A 21,483-nucleotide genomic window follows, 5' to 3' on the forward strand; every position below is an offset into this window, starting at 1 on the left:
GCTTGAAAGTTGTTTGAAAGCATTCACCATATGTACATTTGCTAAACTTATGAAATTTGTCAATGGTAGAAGCCGGTCTTACTGCTGGTCCTGGAGTTCCTGGTGGGCCTGGTGGTCCTGGGAGCCCAAGTCCTCCTCTTGGTCCAGGAGGACCCTGGAAAAATATCATAAATGATATTTATATTCTGGTAACAGAGACAATCAATAAAGCGATGACAACAAGAGCAACATTAAGTATGAAAACCGATATGTAATGAATGTAATTTTATACTGAAAAAGGTGGCACAGAAGCGCTTCTGAAATGGCATTTAGGGTTCTTTACACAGACTGTTTAATGCAGCCTAAAGGTGGCATGAATGCATTTCACAGCAATTATAACTGTATACTTTGATCCTAAGGGCTGAAGTGGTCAGAGCAGGCATAATTTAGTCAGGCTTTTATGCGGCACTACACAGACTTTAGCTACACAGCCTTAACTCTTTAGCTATATTAAGATGCCTTAGTATTAATGCACTGCGTAACACTTTGAAAAGAATTCCAACCTCTGGTCCGATGTTTCCCTCATCTCCTGGAGTACCAGGCTTCCCTGGGGGTCCCTGCATGAGTGGAAAATAGCATTAAGAAGTGTAAATGTGAAATTAAATTATGGGAGTGCGACTAATTACAGTAAAAAGGTTTTTTTTTTTTTTTTTTTTTTTTTTTTTTTTTACATACTGGAGGCCCAACAGTCTCTGGTCCCTAGAAGAAGAAAAAAACAACAACAACAACAGACCAGTCAAACCTTCAAAATGCATAATTTGTCTTAAAAGCATGGTACAGGCATTTTTGCAAAGTAAATAATCAAAAACACAAGAAAACAATGATATGACAATACAATGTCAATAGAACACGTCAACATCACAAAAACATTTAGCATTTAACAGTGAAGCACTTGTTTGCTTTCCAAAATGAGGAAAATACTTACCGGGGGTCCGGCAGCTCCAGGGAAACCAGGAAGACCCTACAACCCCCCCAAAAAAACTAATCTTAGCATAATGACATGAATTCACAGTCCCATGAGAATCATTATATATATATATAATGATTGTGCATTTTATGAAAGACTATTTTGCAGGTAAATAGCAAATTATGAAGAATCTGAGAAAATGCATCATGAACTCAAACAGACAGGGGTCTTTCTGAGGTCTCTTACTCTTTCTCCCACTGGTCCTCGTGGCCCCATGGGGCCCATTGGTCCCTACACATATATAAAGAGAACCAATTAACATCAAAGTGATTCATTTAGCACAATGAAATAAAACAGTTTGTGTGCAGCTGTGAAACTGATTGGTAACTCTTTGCAATAAGGTCCCATCGCATTGAATAACATATTAATAATGAGAAATACATTTGTGATAGTATTTATTTAATTTTGTTAACGTTTGTTAATAAAAGTACAACTATTCATTGTTAACTAATGCAGTTAACTAATATTACCAAATGGAACTTTAATGGAAAGTGTTATTGTCTCGTTTAGGTTGTGTTATTAAGGTCATGTGTCTCAATACTAACCAATAGTCCCGGGGCCCCCTGCAGTCCTCTCTGTCCTGGCAGTCCAACCTCGCCTCGATCTCCTTTACTGCCCTACGACACACACAGAAAGACAAAAACAGTTTTATCACCATTCAGCATCGACTGCAGCTGTTGCTAAGATATGGCGGAGCACGGTGGGTCTATTCTAACATAGTTAGCGATGCCTCTTTGCATCTGTCCTCATCTGATAAGACGAGAGTCAGCTCTCAGCAGCATTCCACCTATTTATGACACACCAGAATTCAACCACGCTTTCCCTAAATAGATATTGACACAGGAAGCTGGATTGATTGGCTGTGTTTTGGATCTGGCAGCCTGTAAATGCATTTTCTCATTAGGAGTTATAATACAAAACTTGCTGCTCTGTTTTAATGGGTATAGCGGTCAAGTTCAATAAAGGTAATATTCAATCTTACTGAATGAACGGCAAGTTTTAATTTTAGTCTGAAGAAGTTTATACTTCATAATTCATGTGACACATACATAGGGGATTGTTCAAATATATTTCTCAGAACTCTGTTCTCATTTTTTTTTAAGGAAAATCCAGCATCGCAGATTCCCTTCTCTATTACTATTATTAGTAGTTTTTTTGTTGTAATTCAAACAGTACACTATTTTCTATAGAAAATGTTTAAAAGAACAAGTTATCTATTTTTATACTGTGCATTTTCATATTGCGTTGCCTACTTATTTTGTAATACACATTTGAAATTTTAGTGTGATTTTTATTAGATTTTTTTGTGTTTTATTATCTTTTAAACAGTACACACACACACACACACATACACATTTATATTATATATATACTGTTTTTTTTTTTTCATAACACAAATATAATCACAATATAGTTATATCTATATACTGTGTTTTTTAATTAGAATAGTATTATATATCAGCTTTATAATTGTTAGTACATACAAACTTTAAATTTTTTTGCTGGTTTAATTAAAAAAAAGAATATAATGATATATCAGCTTTATAATCTTTGTAGCTTACAAACTGTTTATTTTTAGTGTTTAATAATAATAATAATAATAATAAATTTATATATCATCTTTATAATCTGCTGTAACAAAAATAATTATCAGCTCATCAATATCGGTCAGTATCAATTTCAGTATCAGTGCATCCCTTTTCCTAACTCTAGGACTAACTTTTAGAACAATGTCTCCCTGAAGATGTTTCTTCAATATTCCATACTTACCGGAGCTCCAGGGGTTCCCGGGGTGCCTGGAATACCCTGAAGAACAGAAGACATTTTTTAGAAAAGGACACAAGGTGCTAAAAAAAACAGTAAGTCAGTCAGTGAGACTGAAAATCTCCAATGAGCAACTCCTGCCTCCCTGAACAAGAGAATAAATCCCAAATGAGCTGCCCGGGACGAAAGAACAAATGTTTCATTAGCTTTTGTCAAAGACTGAGCTGCTTACGTCTAAAGGAACAATTCTAATGGAGGTTCATTAGACTTTTAGTACAAGACTGGATCACAGAAGATGACAATACAAAAGAACACGAGTTAAAAAGTATTGTTCCAACTGATAATCATTTTGATTTGAGCACCGCTACAGTGAATGAATAGGAAAATCGAATCCTTTGTCGATTGTGTAACTAAATATCTTGCTTAATTATGTTATGGCTAACATACAGTATGTCATCATTACTGTAGGTATTTTCTATTTTTCCCAAATAATAATAATTAATAATTAATTAATAAGATAATAAAAATAAAAATAATTAAATACATTCATTATTTAAAAAATATTGTTTTGCCATATTTGTGTACAATATGCATCAGATCTACTGGTAATTTCTCATATAAACATGTGAAGCTGACTAAAGGCAACACACCCCAGATGAATAGGGTTAAAAAAAAAAAAATACTTTCCCAGTTTTTTTGTATCAAATTTTTTCTGACATGCTTTTAAATATGCAAATGAGGCATTGTCAAATCAATTTCCAGAATAGGAATCTGAAGAAAGGATAAAGCCAGGTTCAGAAAATAGTTTTTACAGAGGGGATTTTGCATTTTCCTTTTTATCACTCCATAAATAAGAAAATACTGTCAACAGGCAGAAAAACGTCACCATGTTTTTAGGAAAATAATGTTGTATTAAACTGACTCGTTTGGAGAAAAGCCTTTAAGTGTATGCATAGTAACTGAAATCTACAGACACAAACAGATAAAGTACAAGAAAATAAAGACTTTTAGTGTCTAGTCTGAAAAACATGTTATGAAAAGCCAAATAGCCCAAAATCTCAAAATTGTCTGTAGTGTCTTGCTTTCATTTACAGTAGTCATGTTTATATTGAACAGAAAGACATACGTCTCTCCCGTCTCTGCCATCTTCTCCTTGGGGTCCACGAGGCCCCTCAGGACCCTCAGGGCCGGGGGGACCAGGGATTGGCTTGGGATCTGGCTGTAAAGTGTTGAAGGAGTAAAAGAAGGAAAACGATGAGTAAATGTAAACATCAAATGTTTTAGAATCCTTTTTATAATTTGCTTTGGTCACAAATAATCTGTTTCATTAAACAAAATCAATAACTGGAAAGGCTACAAATAATCTCTCTCCCAGGGACCTTAAACAATTACTTTAACTTAATAAAGAATAAAATGTAAATCATTATCTCTCTGCCGCCAGCTTCTCTTTATTAGCTTAAGCTTCAAGCGAGCCAAGGACATTTTGAAAGTAACCGTATTCTTTCAAGGATGGTTTCGTGAAATTCCAAAGAAATTTCTTAGTAAAATATCACATTATTTACCTTGTGGTGTAAATAATCTTATATATAAATACATAAAAGCTGTTCCGGGTCATGTTTTGTGTATTGCAGTAAGTACAGCAGGTAGCAATGAGTCACTTCAGCAACAAAGCATTGTAGTAGATTATTTGCTAAAAATAATAATGATAAATTAAAGAAAAACAAAGTAAAAAAATCAAATACCTCAGCATTGGCAAACATCTGAAGAAGCGAGAGAGAGAGAGAGAGAGAGAGAGAGAGAGAGAGAGAGAGAGAGAGAGAGAGAGAGAGAGAGAGAGAGAGAGAGAGAGAGAGAGAGAGAGAGAGAGAATTAAGATTATTGCAGAGTTAGTGAAAGTGAAACCCCTTCACCAAAAAGAGAAAGCACACCTGTAGATGGCGCCACAACATGCGGCCTACGATAGCGCCCCGCCGGCCAACTCGTCAAAAAACAAAGCAAATGCGTGAATGTCGACATTGACGTCAACCGTTAAGTGGCGAAGTGAGATGTTGAGGCAACTAGCGTTTCCAGTCAGCCATAGCAATAAACTCGATATTTTTAAGGTTGTACATTGGTTATGCAATGCATATATTAGAATGAAAGTAATGCTATTGATAAGAATTTATTAAAAATTGTGACTAAAGTCTTAAATTGTACAATTGTATTTACCGTTTACTGCTTAAAAACATATTTAAAACCAGCTTAAGGTGGTTTACATTTACATTTATGCATTTGGCAGACGCTTTTATCCAAAGCGACTTACATTGCATTTCAAGGTCCACATTTACATTCTTATCAGTTCTTGCTTTCCCTGGGAATCAAACCCATGACCTTGGCGATGCAAGTATGGAGCTAGAATTGTGTCTTTATTAAATGCGAGAAAATAAATGATCTGAGAGAAAAAAAAAGTTTGAGAGAAAAAGTTATCACACTGATAGCAAAAAAGCAATATTTGAGAGAAAAAGTTTGAAAAAAAAAGAATATTTGAGAGAAAAAGTTATGCAAACTTTTTCTCTCAAATATTCTTTTTTCTCTCATGAAATGCTTTTTTTGCTATCAGTGTGATAACTTTTTCTCTCAAACTTTTTTTTTCTCTCAGATCATTTATTTTCTCGCATGTAATAAAGACACAATTCTAGCTCCATATGCAAGCACCAACGCTCTACTGTTTGAGCTACAGGAAAGCTCAAGTAGCCAATCTACTTGGTTTGATGGCCAAACCACTTTTCAGCCTTTCAGCAGGTAACTGACTTGATTTTTCCATATTTAAGTTGTTAAACATAAAAAAAAAAAAAAAAAAAAAAAAAAAAAAAAGACTGTGATTGGTCCGTTTCTCATTTAAGACAAAACAGGAAGTGATGAAAGCATACCTCAGTCAGAGGAAGTTCCATACAGCTCTCTCTCTGAGCTCTCTTTGGGTCACAGTGAATCAGCATCCACTGCAACTCAAACTGGAAAACATAAAACAACCAAGTGTGGTGTTGAACATGAAAAGTGATGCACAGTCTCTGTTCATCTATTTGTAAGTTCTGTTCATAAATAAATAAAAGCGTAATCCAGCCTATATGCTCGTCCTGTAAATTCGTGATTAAAAATGAAAATATGAATGAATACAAAAGCTATGACATGTCTTATTATCATTTAATTGAAATGACAGGTAATAATAGATTATGACAGAATTTGTATGACCCTGTACGTCAAAATGAAAGTCTAACGCAACCACTGGACTACATATACAAACCTTTTATGATTTACATATATCAACTTTAGGTTTTCTGTTTTAGTTCACTGTACGATGTGACTGAGAGCATTATCAGATTTTTTATCCATCCTTTGGACAGGAAGTGACAAGGTGCTGAGGTTCAGTAATCTGGCAGTAACACTCGTCAGACAGTGTGACAGTTACACATTCATCACAGGTGGATGTGATGGATTTGGCAGGTGCGGGGTGACAGTAACATTCATCAAATACAGTAGAGATCAAAACAACTGAATTAACCCTTCCAAGCAGGTTCAATATTAGTTACAAATTGTTAAAATCTTTGTTAACTATTTAAAATGCCATTTAAATGATTCATATCAAAGCAAAATCAAATCGTAACATCTTAACCTTGAAAGTATATGTCTGAACACAATGATATTAGAGGAGCACTTAGTATTTTCGGTTGCATTTTAATTTAAGGTGTCCTTGTTACAGTGTAATTATACATTTAAGTACAGAGTTATATTAATGAACTAACTAAATCTACTTACTATAGGATTAGGGTTTGATTTAGGGTTAGTTGCACGTACTTATACATACATTATTAGCTATTATTATAGTGTTTGCATATTATTATATTAATACGTTACTACAGTACATGTAACAAGGACACTGTGAAATAAAGTGTTACCATATTTTTTGTTTATGTTTTGTTGGCCAGTGCAACAGAGATAGATAAAATATATATATATACATACATAGCCAATGTAATTATTTTTTTCTGAATTTCTACATCTATGAAATTCATATTATGTGAGTGTAAATCATTTAAAAAATATGTCAAAACAAAAGTAAACTGTTAGTTTCTTAATGAATAAATTAGTCTCATTATCATCAACAATAACAACAACATATTATTATTATTAGTAATAAATACTTAAGTAGCCAATGCAATTTATTTTGTATATAATCTAAATCTATATGCAATTCATCACAAGACTGTACATTCTAAACACATCTGTCAAAAGAGTGAATGAATAAATAAATGTGTAATATTGCTGCACATTTAAGAAAGTGAAAAAGCACTACTGATGAAGCTGTTGCTCTCACCACTACAGAGGTGTTGGGATCAGAATCCAGTCTTCCGATGAGAGTGTCTCCCTCTGTGTTGACATAGCCTTTCCTCTTGATGGGCTTCTGGTCCACCGGGTGACAGTCCACGTACAGCGTCACCAGCTCCTTCTCCACGCCGACCATCACCTTGTGCCATTTAGTGTTGAAGAGGACAGAGAGGCCCGGAAAGGTGACGGTCTGGACGTCTCCTTCCATAGTGGTGAGGAAGAACTCCAGGGCCTGCTGGTCTCCATTGAGACGCATGCCTGCCTGCTTCAAGCCGTCTTCATCCACCACCTGCCAGATGTTCCACACCTTGTTCACGGTGTTCTTGATCATGCGGAAGGTGGTCATGAAGGAATACTCATCCGGGAAGCCCCTTGGAAAGTTCAGCCTGGTGGGAAACAAATACGGACATTTATTAAATATATATTCCATAATGCAGGTTTTGTTTCTCCCACAAATGGATTGCAGAGAGAAATCAAGATCCGTCAGTGCTGTTAGATACAAAAAAATAATGTGTATCTGTTATGATCATATCATGGTTGCGACACAGCAAATGTAAGTTACAGTACCTAATATATATATATATATATATATATATATATATATATATATATATATATATACAGTGAGGAAAATAAGTATTTGAACACCCTGCTATTTTGCAAGTTCTCCCACTTGGAAATCATGGAGGGGTCTGAAATTGTCATTGTAGGTGCATGTCCACTGTGAGAGACATAATCTAAAAAAAAAAATCCAGAAATCACAATATATGATTTTTTAACTATTTATTTGTATGATACATCTGCAAATAAGTATTTTAACACCTGTCTATCAGCTAGAATTCTGACCCTCAAAGACCTGTTAGTCTGCCTTTAAAATGTCCACCTCCACTCCATTTATTATCCTAAATTAGATGCACCTGTTTAAGGTCGTTAGCTGCATAAAGACACCTGTCCACCCCATACAATCAGTAAGAATCCAACTACTAACATGGCCAAGACCAAAGAGCCTAGAGACAAAATTGTCCACCTCCACAAGGCTGGAAAGGGCTACAGGGAAATTGCCAAGCAGCTTGGTGAAAAAAGGTCCACTGTTGGAGCAATCATTAGAAAATGGAAGAAGCTAAACATGACTGTCAATCTCCCTCGGACTGGGGCTCCATGCAAGATCTCACCTCGTGGGGTCTCAATGATCCTAAGAAAGGTGAGAAATCAGCCCAGAACTACACGGGAGGAGCTGGTCAATGACCTGAAAAGAGCTGGGACCACCGTTTCCAAGGTTACTGTTGGTAATACACTAAGACGTCATGGTTTGAAATCATGCATGGCACGGAAGGTTCCCCTGCTTAAACCAGCACATGTCAAGGCCTGTCTTAAGTTTGCCAATGACCATTTGGATGATCCAGAGGAGTCATGGGAGAAAGTAATGTGGTCAGATGAGACCAAAATAGAACTTTTTGGTCATAATTCCACTAAACGTGTTTGGAGAAAGAAGAATGATGAGTACCATCCCAAGAACACCATCCCTACTGTGAAGCATGGGGGTGGTAGCATCATGCTTTGGGGGTGTTTTTCTGCACATGGGACAGGGCGACTGCACTGTATTAAGGAGAGGATGACCGGGACCATGTATTGCGAGATTTTGGGGAACAACCTCCTTCCCTCAGTTAGAGCATTGAAGATCGAGGCTGGGTCTTCCAATATGACAATGACCCGAAGCACACAGCCAGGATAACCAAGGAGTGGCTCTGTAAGAAGCATATCAAGGTTCTGGCGTGGCCTAGCCAGTCTCCAGACCTAAACCCAATAGAGAATCTTTGGAGGGAGCTCAAACTCCGTGTTTCTCAGCGACAGCCCAGAAACCTGACTGATCTAGAGAAGATCTGTGTGGAGGAGTGGGCCAAAATCCCTCCTGCAGTGTGTGCAAACCTGGTGAAAAACTACAGGAAACGTTTGACCTCTGTAATTGCAAACAAAGGCTACTGTACCAAATATTAACATTGATTTTCTCAGGTGTTCAAATACTTATTTGCAGCTGTATCATACAAATAAATAGTTAAAAAATCATACATTGTGATTTCTGGATTTTTTTTTTAGATTATGTCTCTCACAGTGGACATGCACCTACGATGACAATTTCAGACCCCTCCATGATTTCTAAGTGGGAGAACTTGCAAAATAGCAGGGTGTTCAAATACTTATTTTCCTCACTGTATATATATATATATATAAGGTTTAGAAGCCCACTTTAAAGTTTTAAATGTATATTGTAATCTAAAATAAAATAAATTATCTATAATAATAAAAATATAATACAAATAAAATAAAGGTCCATTTGAAATGGTACATTTGTGTTAAAAACATTCTAGTGATTCATTTAGGTTAAATGTGGGGGGAAAGCCTGTTTCAAATGTTTAAATATATAATTTAATCTATATGAATATTGACCTATGGCCTGTGAGTGGGTGGTTTTAGTTAAACTGTAGAAAAAAATAAAAAAAAAATAATTAAATTAAATTAAGAAAATAAAATGAAATAAGAGAGAAAATGACATGAAATGGAACATTCTAATGATTTTTTTTCAAAGTAGACAAATTACCATTTTAAAAACAGATGGCAGGTAAAATTGTCAAAAAATTTTCAAGAATTGCACTGTAAACACTTACATTTTAAACTATAATGTTGCATTGGTAGGTTTGTTAAACAGAAAGTACTTCTGCAAATTCATAATGAAGTTACATTCTTGTTATGAAGCGCATCTATTTATAAATGGGATGTATTACCTCTAAGAATAGTAATCCACCTCCATTATTGTCTGATCATCAAGGGAATAGCCCTGCATTATACACACAGCTCAGTTGTTCTGAGATAAAATTATGAATAACAAACACATCAGAGAAGTGCACTTTCATCTTCAAAGCCAGTGTGTCGTCCGTGAGTTATTTCAAAGGGACGGTGCTGGCTTTCATTGCAGTGTGTTAAAGAATCAGATCCCGGGCTGCAGGCGGTGAGTGAACAACACACACCATCTGAGAATCAATTACCTTGTCTGGTTTTACACACACCCTCTCTGGGCTCGACCCCGTGTGGCGTTTTAACAGGCAGAGGTGCTCTGCGGGAGATGTTCTTACGAATGAAGCTACAGCGGCCTTTAACCAGCTTGTAAATGGATTAAGGCGAGGCCATAAATATGGAGTTTCCTGTTGGCTAGTAAAATAAATGAGGGCCACTGTTCAGAATAATCTGTCTCAAGAAACCCCTTTCTCCCATTTCATTTCATTCCAAGTCACGCTCTCACAAATGGATATCAGCACTTCAAAGACAAGCTGAGAGTCCATTTAATAAGTTGGTAGTGTCAGTTACATAATGGTTTCCTTGTTACAGCACTTTTTTTGTGAATTGATACTACCCTTTGTAGCATTAGTTTGCATAAATCCAAGCATTTACAGACATCCCACCCAACAAAAACTCATTTCCGGAAGATGACAACCTTTAAAGCTCTTCCCTGATCATAACTCTTCTTTTTCCGGTTATATTCCTCTGACCTTTCTCTTTTGTAATGTCTCTCAGCCATCTCTCTTTCTTCAGTCTCTCTTCAAATCTCCCTCTTGCTCACTCTCTCTCCTCCCCCATCATGAGTGGACACGCTCCCTGCTGCTGATTGGCTCTCTTTCTCTCCTCCCCCATCATGAGTGGACACACTCCCTGCTGCTGATTGGCTCTCTTTCTCTCCTCCCCCATCATGAGTGGACATGCTCCCTGCTGCTGATTGGCTCTGTTTCTCTCCTCCCCCATCATGAGTGGACACGCTCCCTGCTGCTGATTGGCTCTCTTTCTCTCCTCCCCCATCATGAGTGGACACGCTCCCTGCTGCTGATTGGCTCTCTCTCTCTCCTCCCCCAGCATGAGTGGACATGCTCCCTGCTGCTGATTGGCTCTCTCTCTCTCCTCCCCCATCATGAGTGGACACGCCCCCTACTGCTGATCGGCTCACTCTCCTCCCCCATCATGAGTGGGCATGCCCCCTACTGCTGATTGGCTCACTCTCTCTCCTCCCCCATCATGAGTGGACATGCCCCTTACTGCTGATTGGCTCACTCTCTCTCCTCCCCCATTATGAGTGGACACGCCCCCTGTTGCTGATTGGCTCACTCCCTCTCCTCCCCCATTATGAGTGGACACGCCCCCCTGCTGCTGATTGGCTCACTCTCTCTCCTCCCCCATCATGAGTGGACACGCAACCCTGCTGCTGATTGGCTACAAGTGTGTTGTGCTGCTTAGGCCAATTCACTTTCAACAGCGCTTCTCAGAAAGCGCTTACCGCAACTTCAGTTTTTTACATTCAGTTCGCATTAAAGTAGATCATTTATGTAATAAGTATGGCTTTAGTATGCTAAAAATGTTTTTCACAAAGGTATAACTGATGTATATCAGTTCCCTCTTCAAAGTTTATTATAAAATGCATGCTCATTAAAGTATAAACATATTGGTTTCACTTTATTTTGATGGTCCCTTTAACACATTCTGTTGACTATAAGTAGCGTCGCACCTACATGTCTACTAACTCTCATTAGAGTGTTGGTAGAGTATTAGTAGACTGGTAGGGTTAGGGTTAGAATCAGTTGACATGTAGTTGCAAAGTTACTTATAGTCAGTAGAATGTCTGTTGGAGGAGCATCACAATAAAGAGTTAGTAGATATTAAGCAGACACTCTACTAATACTCTAATGAAAGTTAGTTGACATGTAGTTGCAAAGCTACTTATAGTCAACAGAATGTTCAAAAGGGACCATCAAAATAAAGTGTTACCAAAATATTTTTTAATAATACTACTACTAAAAAAAAAAAATAAAAAAAAAGGACAATTAATATATTAATATAGAAATATATATATAAATATTACACCAGCTGAAACGTGAGTATTCGTATGTCAGCGTGATTGTATGGGGCGTCTGGGAATGCAGCATTTTGCTCAAGCGGATCCACATGGGTTCAGACAAGTTCGTTTTTGCATTATTAGAAGCTGTTCAGAGGGTGATAACACCTGTCTCTGACCTGTAATAATGCAACACCTGAAACAAAGATCACAGATGCCAACACGGTTGTGTATGTATGTGTGTGTGTGCATGCAGTATACAAAATATTTAGCTTTGGTTTATGTAGTGCACTCATGCATATACTGATAAGAGTGTAGTTTTTTGTGTTGTTGTACATAATTTATGTGTGTTTTTGCACATAAAGGCATCCCCAGTGTTTATGTGTGTTTGTGCACATAGTTTAGTGAGTGGTCAGGTTTAGTTCTAGTTACCTGGTTGGGATCTGGAAGTTAGCCTCTTTGTCGAGTCTGTACGCCACCTGGAGGGGTGTGGAACCTTCTACCTTTCTGACGCCCTTCATCGGGATGACATCCAACTGAAACTGTGTGATCAGATCAAATCCTGCCACACACAAATACAATCGAATCGGTTCATTTAAAAGCAGACATTTCAAGCTCTCTATAGACACATATATCATGCATACGTGGGAAATCAGACAAATCAGACTTTGGATTTCAGATCACACACAAAATATCTGCCTAAAACCTAATAATTTCTGGAAAAAAGGAAATAGAAAATAAAATGCAATTAAAAGAATTAAAATTGTGTATTAATTGTATACAATGCATTTTATTCTTACAAGAATCTCATTTGATCCACATTAGATTAGATAATACATTTTCCATTAGCATTTGTGACAAATTCATGCAAAAAATAACTTAATGCTGTTAAATGCATTAATATGCACCAAAAACATCCAGGAGGTCTCTCTACATCTGTTGGCTTCAGTAAATGAGTTTGTAACTTGCTTACTCCCCGTTTCCAGCCTGTGCACAGAGCAGCACATGTTAGTGATTTGAGGTTGCACCCTCCGCATTATTTGTTAAAAGCGAAGGAGTCGCAACCAATTAAGATCTTGCTGAGCTAGAAGTGTTTCCACTGCAGAAATTGGCCGGCCAGAGACGGAAGTTTTATTTGCCTCATTTGAGATCTAAAGATGTCTTGAAACAAGGTGACTATCAGCTTCAGCATCTTTGCCTAATGAAACAAACAGCTTTGTGCCGCTGCATGTCCTACTTAAGGCTATTTATAGGTAAACAATGCCTGCACAAAGAGGATTTTTTATCGATAATCATGCAGAATAATAATGGTTAAATATTCATGCTAACATTCATGAAAAGTGCTCTACTATGCAGATCATTATTTTTACTAAAGGAGCTGGGCCTTCATTTTTGGATTTGTCATATACTGGATTTACTGCATAACATACAGTCCCAAAGAGTCTGCAATAAATGCACACAATTCACAGCATGTTTTCTCACAGGGGCTCTATTTTACCTGGAAGGTCATCTTGTCCATTCTTCATGGTTGGGCACACCGTTTCGCCATCTAATCTGTTCAAATCCAGCTCTGAAAAATTAATAAGTGACATGAGTGTTGTGCCAGGCCTTTCTGCAGTAACATATCACCAGAGAATACACTCTGATTGTAAAAAAAGTGACATTCACCCGTCTCTTGACAGCAGGCAATTACCACATACAAATATATTTTTACGAAATAATAATAATAACAATTATTATTACTAATTATATATATATATATGGCAGAAAACACTTAATATGGGTTTGGTTCATACAGCGATAAAAAAGTACCCCATGTGTAAAATGAAATACTCTGCTGTATCATTAATGCTGTGGGCCTAATTTTCTGCTGGAGGTCCTGGACATCTTGTTCAGATACATGGCATCATGGATTCAATCAAATATTAAAAATCAAAACCTGATAACCTCTGCTAGAAATCTTATAACGGGCCATGTTTGGATCTTCCAACAGGACAGTGATCCAAAAACAAACATCAAAATCAAAACAAAAATGTGTCACTGAGCACAAAACCAAGCATCTGCAATGGCCATCCCAGTCCCTGACCTGAACCCTATAGAAAATGAGTGGGCTGAACTGAAGAGAAGAAGCGCCAACAAGGATCTGGGAATCTGAAGGAATGCTCTCTGATCTCTGGTCAGGTGTTCTCCAAACTCATCAGGCATTATAGGAGAAGACTCAGAGCTGTTATCTTGGGGGAGGTTGGAGGTTGCAAAAAGTATTTAATAAAAGGGGGCAAATAATTGTTCCCAATGTGTTTTGGAGAAAAACATTTATTTCATAATGTGATTTTCCCCCCACTTTCAAATCTTTAATTTCTTTTACTTCAATGAAAGGTTAGATTTTTGCTTCTTTCTTTTATTTAAATAAAATATCAAAAGGATAAACAATGTAGATTTATTTTTTACAGCCATCTTTAAACATATTTACCAATGGGGCAAATAATTCTGACCAGCACTGTACACATACGCCTTGCCAGTCGAGCTACGAAAGTAAATAGAAGTAGAATAAACAAATGTGTTTTCTAATTTGCAGCAGCATCATTTAAAGGCCGTATGTGCACCACTGAGCATAAGATGTGATCAATTTGTCGTGATTACAGTGGGGAAGCACTTTCTGGAATTATGGACTTAAGTGTACATGTGTGGACCTGCAGGACAGCTTTTATAAAGTCAGATCACTGACAGACATAGTCATCTGTGCTCATTTGTATTAATCTAAAAGTGCACTATGGGAAAACAAATGTGACATTCCATCAATCACAAGGACAGTTTACCTCCTATGAACATTAAACCCTCTGATGGAGAACATCAGCCCTGTTTCCTTTCTATAGTTCACCGTTTGACAGACTGATGCCCTTAAAATATCCGGAGAATGGACTTGATCTGTTGTTTTAGCACTGTTTTTCATATATGTATGAATTGTATGTTAAAGAAAACCGATTTAGGATGCTAAAATACCTGTTTAGTATGGTTCCACTATTCTGTGATCTAAAAAAGATTTTTAAAAATGCTACCAAAATGTCCGAAAGTTGGCTAAAATTAGATAATTTAAAAAAATGTTTTTACATATTTGATCAATTCCTACAGCCCGATCAGAAACATACCATGATATGACCATGTTTTGGGGGCGTTCATCATGGTTTTAGGACGATACTGTGATGATATTGCTATGGTGTTCTTTTAAGCACCTTGGTAATAATGTACGGTATGGTAATCATACAATGCCATGGCATATTTCAAAAGTACCACAGTATTACCATCAGGTACCACCACAGCGGTTAAATAAGGGTTTGGCTCTGAGAAAAAACTGCAGTGCTGGAATCATGAAATAACCGCATGGGGAGCTGGCGGGCTTCATCTGCTGACGCAGCGCTTTAACAGAAGAACAGTATGAACAGACACACTGACATCTGGAACTTCTTGAAAGCCTGAAATAAGCAGGCAGGAGCGAGAGGTACCATAGTAAAAAAGGCATTTCCCTGTGTTTTTACAGTGCTGTTTATCCGGGCGCAGAGCCGCGTGAGAGCGCTTTAAACCCTCATATCCTCTCGTGTCATTTTAAAACCACCCATTAGTGCAAATGAGGGACAAAGCCGAGAATGAAGCCGCACTCTCTCGCACACGTTTATATGTGCCTGCAGACATGCTTATGGTGGCACAGTGATTCATTGTGGACCACACACTGATCCATCACAACTGTACACTGTAAAAAAAAAAAGTTGTAAATAAAAGGAAGGTTATTGGAGTATGTTTTACAAGAAAATACTATTTCAGTGTTTCTACTTTCGACAAAATTGTCATTTTGACGTTTAATTCAAGGTGTAACTTTATAACAATTTCTGAGTAAATATTCTTTAAAAAATAAATCATACACCAAATTATGTGTAGTGTAAGGTCGCATGAAGAGACTTAAATCGCTGCAATGTTGTATCACTACTTGGTGCTCCTAATCATCTATTGTATCCAAAAATTGATGCACCTCTTGATGGAAATTACATCACAATATTTATTTCCATCAAGGGGGGGAATCCATTTTTGGTCAAGATCTTGTATTGACAATCCAAGAGTCCAGCACTCTGTAAAGTCTCCTCCTGCACATCCCAAAGACTTTCAATGAATTTAAGCTCTGGAATCAAAGGTGCCAATTCATGTGTGAAAATGATTCTCCATGCTCCTCCAAGGTTCATTCTTTCACAATTTGAGCCTGATGAATCTTGACATTGTCATCCTGGAATGTGGCCATGATGTGTTTTCCTACATGGTGTTACACAGCATGTTTGAGCTTCTGTAAGAACCAATGAGGTTCATTCTCGTGTTACGCAGCACGTTTGAGCTTCAACAAGAACCAATGAGATTAATTATCGTGTTACGCAGCACGTTTGAGCTTCAGCAAGAACCAATGAGGTTCATTTTCGTGTTACGCAGCACGTTTGAGCTTCTGTGAAAACCAATAAGGTTCATTCTCGTGTTACGCAGCACGTTTGAGCTTCTGTAATAACCAATGAGGTTCATTTTAGTGTTACGCAGCACGTTTGAGCTTCTGTAATAACCAATGAGGTTCATTTTAGTGTTACGCAGCACGTTTGAGCTTCAACAAGAACCAATGAGATTAATTCTCGTGTTACGCAGCACGTTTGAGCTTCAACAAGAACCAACGAGGTTCATTTTCGTGTTACGCAGCACGTTTGAGCTTCTGTAAGAACCAATGAGGTTCATTCTCGTGTTACGCAGCACGTTTGAGCTTCAGCAAGAACCAATGAGGTTCATTTTCGTGTTACGCAGCACGTTTGAGCTTCTGTGAAAACCAATAAGGTTCATTCTCGTGTTACGCAGCACGTTTGAGCTTCTGTAATAACCAATGAGGTTCATTTTAGTGTTACGCAGCACGTTTGACCTTCTGTAATAACCAATGAGGTTCATTTTAGTGTTACGCAGCACGTTTGAGCTTCAACAAGAACCAATGAGATTAATTCTCGTGTTACGCAGCACGTTTGAGCTTCAACAAGAACCAACGAGGTTCATTTTCGTGTTACGCAGCACGTTTGAGCTTCTGTAAGAACCAATGAGGTTCATTCTCGTGTTACGCAGCACGTTTGAGCTTCAGCAAGAACCAATGAGGTTCATTTTCGTGTTACGCAGCACGTTTGAGCTTCTGTGAAAACCAATAAGGTTCATTCTCGTGTTACGCAGCACGTTTGAGCTTCTGTAATAACCAATGAGGTTCATTTTAGTGTTACGCAGCACGTTTGACCTTCTGTAATAACCAATGAGGTTCATTTTAGTGTTACGCAGCACGTTTGAGCTTCAGTAAGAACCAATGAGGTTCATTCTCGTGTTACGCAGCACGTTTGAGCTTCAGCAAGAACCAATGAGGTTCATTCTCGTGTTACGCAGCACGTTTGAGTTTCTGTAAGAACCAATGAGGTTCATTTTCGTGTTACGCAGCACGTTTGAGCTTCTGTAAGAACCAATGAGGTTCATTTTAGTGTTACGCAGCACGTTTGAGCTTCAACAAGAACCAGTTAGATTAATTCTCGTGTTACACAGCACGTTTGAGCTTCTGTGAGAACCAATCACAGCACGTTTGAGCTTCAGCAAGAACCAATGAGGTTAATTTTCGTGTTACGCAGCACGTTTGAGCTTCTGTGAGAACCAATGAGGTTCATTTTCGTGTTACGCAGCACGTTTGAGCTTCTGTAAGAACCAATGAGGTTCATTCTCGTGTTACGCAGCACGTTTGAGCTTCTGTAATAACCAATGAGGTTCATTTTAGTGTTACGCAGCACGTTTGAGCTTCAACAAGAACCAATGAGATTAATTCTCGTGTTACGCAGCACGTTTGAGCTTCAACAAGAACCAACGAGGTTCATTTTCGTGTTACGCAGCACGTTTGAGCTTCTGTAAGAACCAATGAGGTTCATTCTCGTGTTACGCAGCATGTTTGAGCTTCAGTAAGAACCAATGAGGTTCATTCTCATGTTACGCAGCACGTTTGAGCTTCAGCAAGAACCAATGAGGTTCATTCTCGTGTTACGCAGCACGTTTGAGCTTCTGTAAGAAAAAATGAGGTTCATTTTCGTGTTACGCAGCACGTTTGAGCTTCTGTAAGAACCAATGAGGTTCATTCTCGTGTTACGCAGCACGTTTGAGCTTCTGTAATAACCAATGAGGTTCATTTTAGTGTTACGCAGCACGTTTGAGCTTCAACAAGAACCAATGAGATTAATTCTCGTGTTACGCAGCACGTTTGAGCTTCAACAAGAACCAACGAGGTTCATTTTCGTGTTACGCAGCACGTTTGAGCTTCTGTAAGAACCAATGAGGTTCATTCTCGTGTTACGCAGCATGTTTGAGCTTCAGTAAGAACCAATGAGGTTCATTCTCATGTTACGCAGCACGTTTGAGCTTCAGCAAGAACCAATGAGGTTCATTCTCGTGTTACGCAGCACGTTTGAGCTTCTGTAAGAAAAAATGAGGTTCATTTTCGTGTTACGCAGCACGTTTGAGCTTCTGTAAGAACCAATGAGGTTAATTTTCGTCTTACGCAGCACGTTTGAGCTTCAGAAAGAACCAATGAGGTTCATTTTAGTGTTACGCAGCACGTTTGAGCTTCAACAAGAACCAATGAGATTAATTCTCATGTTACGCAGCACGTTTGAGCTTCTGTGAGAACCAATCACAGCACGTTTGAGCTTCAGCAAGAACCAATGAGGTTCATTTTCGTGTTACGCAGCACGTTTGAGCTACTGTAAGAACCAATGAGGGTCATTCTCGTGTTACGCAGCACGTTTGAGTTTCTGTAAGAACCAATGAGGTTCATTCTCGTGTTACGCAGCACGTTTGAGCTTCTGTAAGAACCAATGAGGTTAATTTTCGTGTTACGCAGCACGTTTGAGCTTCTGTAAGAACCAATGAGGTTCATTTTCGTGTTACGCAGCACGTTTGAGCTTCAGAAAGAATCAATGAGGTTCATTCTCGTGTTACGCAGCACGTTTGAGCTTCAGAAAGAATCAATGAGGTTCATTCTCGTGTTACGCAGCACGTTTGAGCTTCAACAAGAACCAATGAGATTAATTCTCGTGTTACGCAGCACGTTTGAGCTTCAGCAAGAACCAATGAGGTTCATTTTCGTGTTACACAGCACGTTTGAGCTTCTGTAAGAACCAATGAGGTTCATTTTCATGTTACGCAGCACGTTTGAGCTTCTGTGAGAACCAATGAGGGTCATTCTCGTGTTACGCAGCACGTTTGAGTTTCTGTAAGAACCAATGAGGTTCATTCTCGTGTTACGCAGCACGTTTGAGCTTCTGTAAGAACCAATGAGGTTAATTTTCGTGTTACGCAGCACGTTTGAGCTTCTGTAAGAACCAATGAGGTTCATTTTCGTGTTACGCAGCACGTTTGAGCTTCAGAAAGAATCAATGAGGTTCATTCTCGTGTTACGCAGCACGTTTGAGCTTCAGAAAGAATCAATGAGGTTCATTCTCGTGTTACGCAGCACGTTTGAGCTTCAACAAGAACCAATGAGATTAATTCTCGTGTTACGCAGCACGTTTGAGCTTCAGCAAGAACCAATGAGGTTCATTTTCGTGTTACACAGCACGTTTGAGCTTCTGTAAGAACCAATGAGGTTCATTTTAGTGTTACGCAGCACGTTTGAGCTTCAACAAGAACCAATGAGATTAATTCTTGTGTTACGCAGCACGTTTGAGCTTCAACAAGAACCAATGAGATTAATTCTCGTGTTACGCAGCACGTTTGAGCTTCAACAAGAACCAACGAGGTTCATTTTCGTGTTACACAGCACGTTTGAGCTTCAGTAAGAACCAGTGAGGTTCATTCTCGTGTTACGCAGCACGTTTGAGCTTCTGCAAGAACCAGTGAGGTTCATTCTCGTGTTACGCAGCACGTTTGAGCTTCAGCAAGAACCAATGAGGTTCATTCTCACGCGTCAAGCAGGTTCGCTTGAGCTTCTGTTTATGTTCGCTGATCTATGTTTATATGTGAATAAAAGCCTAAATTCAATCTGTTCATCAAATAAAGTGATCGTGACATGAGGGTGAGTATTTGATGACAAAATTATAAATAAAAAAATTAAAAAAACTACCCCTTTAACTAGCATTTTCAGGTGGAAAAAAATTGTTTTCGTGTCAAAATTACCGGAACATAACATGAGGGCTAAAATGTCACATAGGACATTAATTAATCATCAATCAGTTTTCTTGATTCCTCATATCTGATATTCATTTATACCTGACAATCAACAATGACTAAAAAACAGGAAAGACAAAGCCATTATGGGATGATTACCAGAGCAAGAGTATTTAATCACTAGTTAAAATTTCTGAGACACATTAAACATCAAAAGAAGATACTCACGAGTGAGAGCTGGAGCCCAGAGCAATGTGAAGACAATCATACGTATTAAACATCCTGTCAGTGTCTGTCGCCAGACCCAACTCCTGCCAGAGACAAAGACAGACACCATTCTGATTCACAAAACATTTTTATCATAAAACTAATACATGCAAACAAATATTGGAAAGACGTGTCCCCCTTTTTAAAGGTTTTGAAAGTGGGTTTAAATCAGGAATTCAAATAGAAAACAGTTCATTTAAATTGCAATATTTCACAATATTACTGTTTTTACTATATTTCTGATCACAATTTTTTTTTTAATTTTTTTTAAATAATGCAGCCTTGGTGAGCATAAGAAACTTCTTTCAAAAACAGTAAAACAATAGTACTGAGCCCAAAGTTTTGAACAATAACAGCACTGAAGACCAGATTATTCATTCAGACACTCAAGAAACCCCAGCAGCTCCAGACTGGAAGACACCCATGCTGAGATAGGGAAGAGACACTGAGCTTTTGATCAGACCCGAGCCACCTGTCCCTGTATGTGTGTGTGTGTGTGTGTGTGTGTGTGTGTGTGTGTGTGTGTGTGTGCGTTGTTGATTTAAATTGGCTAGAGGCACAGGAAGGTGACAGGAATATATTCTGGCTCTGTAATGATGAATGAGTCATGAGTCTCACACAATGTGCACAATCTATACACAGCATTGCACACACCTAACCCTGTCATCCATCCATCCATGATCCATCCATCCATCACACAGTGAGCTTTAGGCTCTTGTCAGGGTCAGAAGCAAGTCCAGAATACATGCAGCAAGTCATTCAGTGCCCTTTCGTTTTACTGGATTAATGGTAAACATTTTAAAGCTCCTATAAGTGATTGTTTTGCAAATATTATGCATAAATTGTCCTGTTACCTGACAGATATCAGATATCTGAAACAGAAGCCCTGAGAATTCACAGCAGTCTTTGTGACAGCACTGCGGCACTTACAATCGGCCTACGCACGTGTTGGTCGATCACAAAACTTGGCAAGCTCTCTGCCCGTCAGTCATCATGTGTTCAAGTTTGCTGACAAGAA

At 38.2% G+C, this 21,483-nt stretch overlaps 1 protein-coding gene across 1 annotated transcript in view; it reads right to left on the reverse strand.

The window, feature by feature from the left end:
* The window catches only part of col9a1c (collagen, type IX, alpha 1c), a 32,601-nt gene extending 11,962 nt beyond the window's left edge, over positions 1-20,639 (reverse strand). Inside the window, exons 1-14 of the mRNA XM_084131981.1 lie at positions 20,427-20,639; positions 13,504-13,575; positions 12,438-12,567; positions 7,122-7,518; positions 5,680-5,760; positions 4,513-4,530; positions 3,897-3,989; positions 2,777-2,812; positions 1,552-1,623; positions 1,193-1,237; positions 965-1,000; positions 715-738; positions 543-596; positions 83-154 (exon numbers count right to left, since the gene is read on the reverse strand). Coding sequence (XP_083988107.1) covers positions 83-154; positions 543-596; positions 715-738; positions 965-1,000; positions 1,193-1,237; positions 1,552-1,623; positions 2,777-2,812; positions 3,897-3,989; positions 4,513-4,530; positions 5,680-5,760; positions 7,122-7,518; positions 12,438-12,567; positions 13,504-13,575; positions 20,427-20,535 — 1,239 coding nt within the window. The 5' untranslated portion in view covers positions 20,536-20,639. The remainder of the gene's footprint in view (positions 1-82; positions 155-542; positions 597-714; positions 739-964; positions 1,001-1,192; positions 1,238-1,551; positions 1,624-2,776; positions 2,813-3,896; positions 3,990-4,512; positions 4,531-5,679; positions 5,761-7,121; positions 7,519-12,437; positions 12,568-13,503; positions 13,576-20,426) is intronic.
* Between the last annotated feature and the right edge of the window lie 844 nt (positions 20,640-21,483).

The sequence above is a fragment of the Abramis brama genome (genome assembly GCF_963993115.1).
Source record: "Abramis brama genome assembly, chromosome: 12".
Lineage (NCBI taxonomy): Eukaryota > Metazoa > Chordata > Actinopteri > Cypriniformes > Leuciscidae > Abramis > Abramis brama.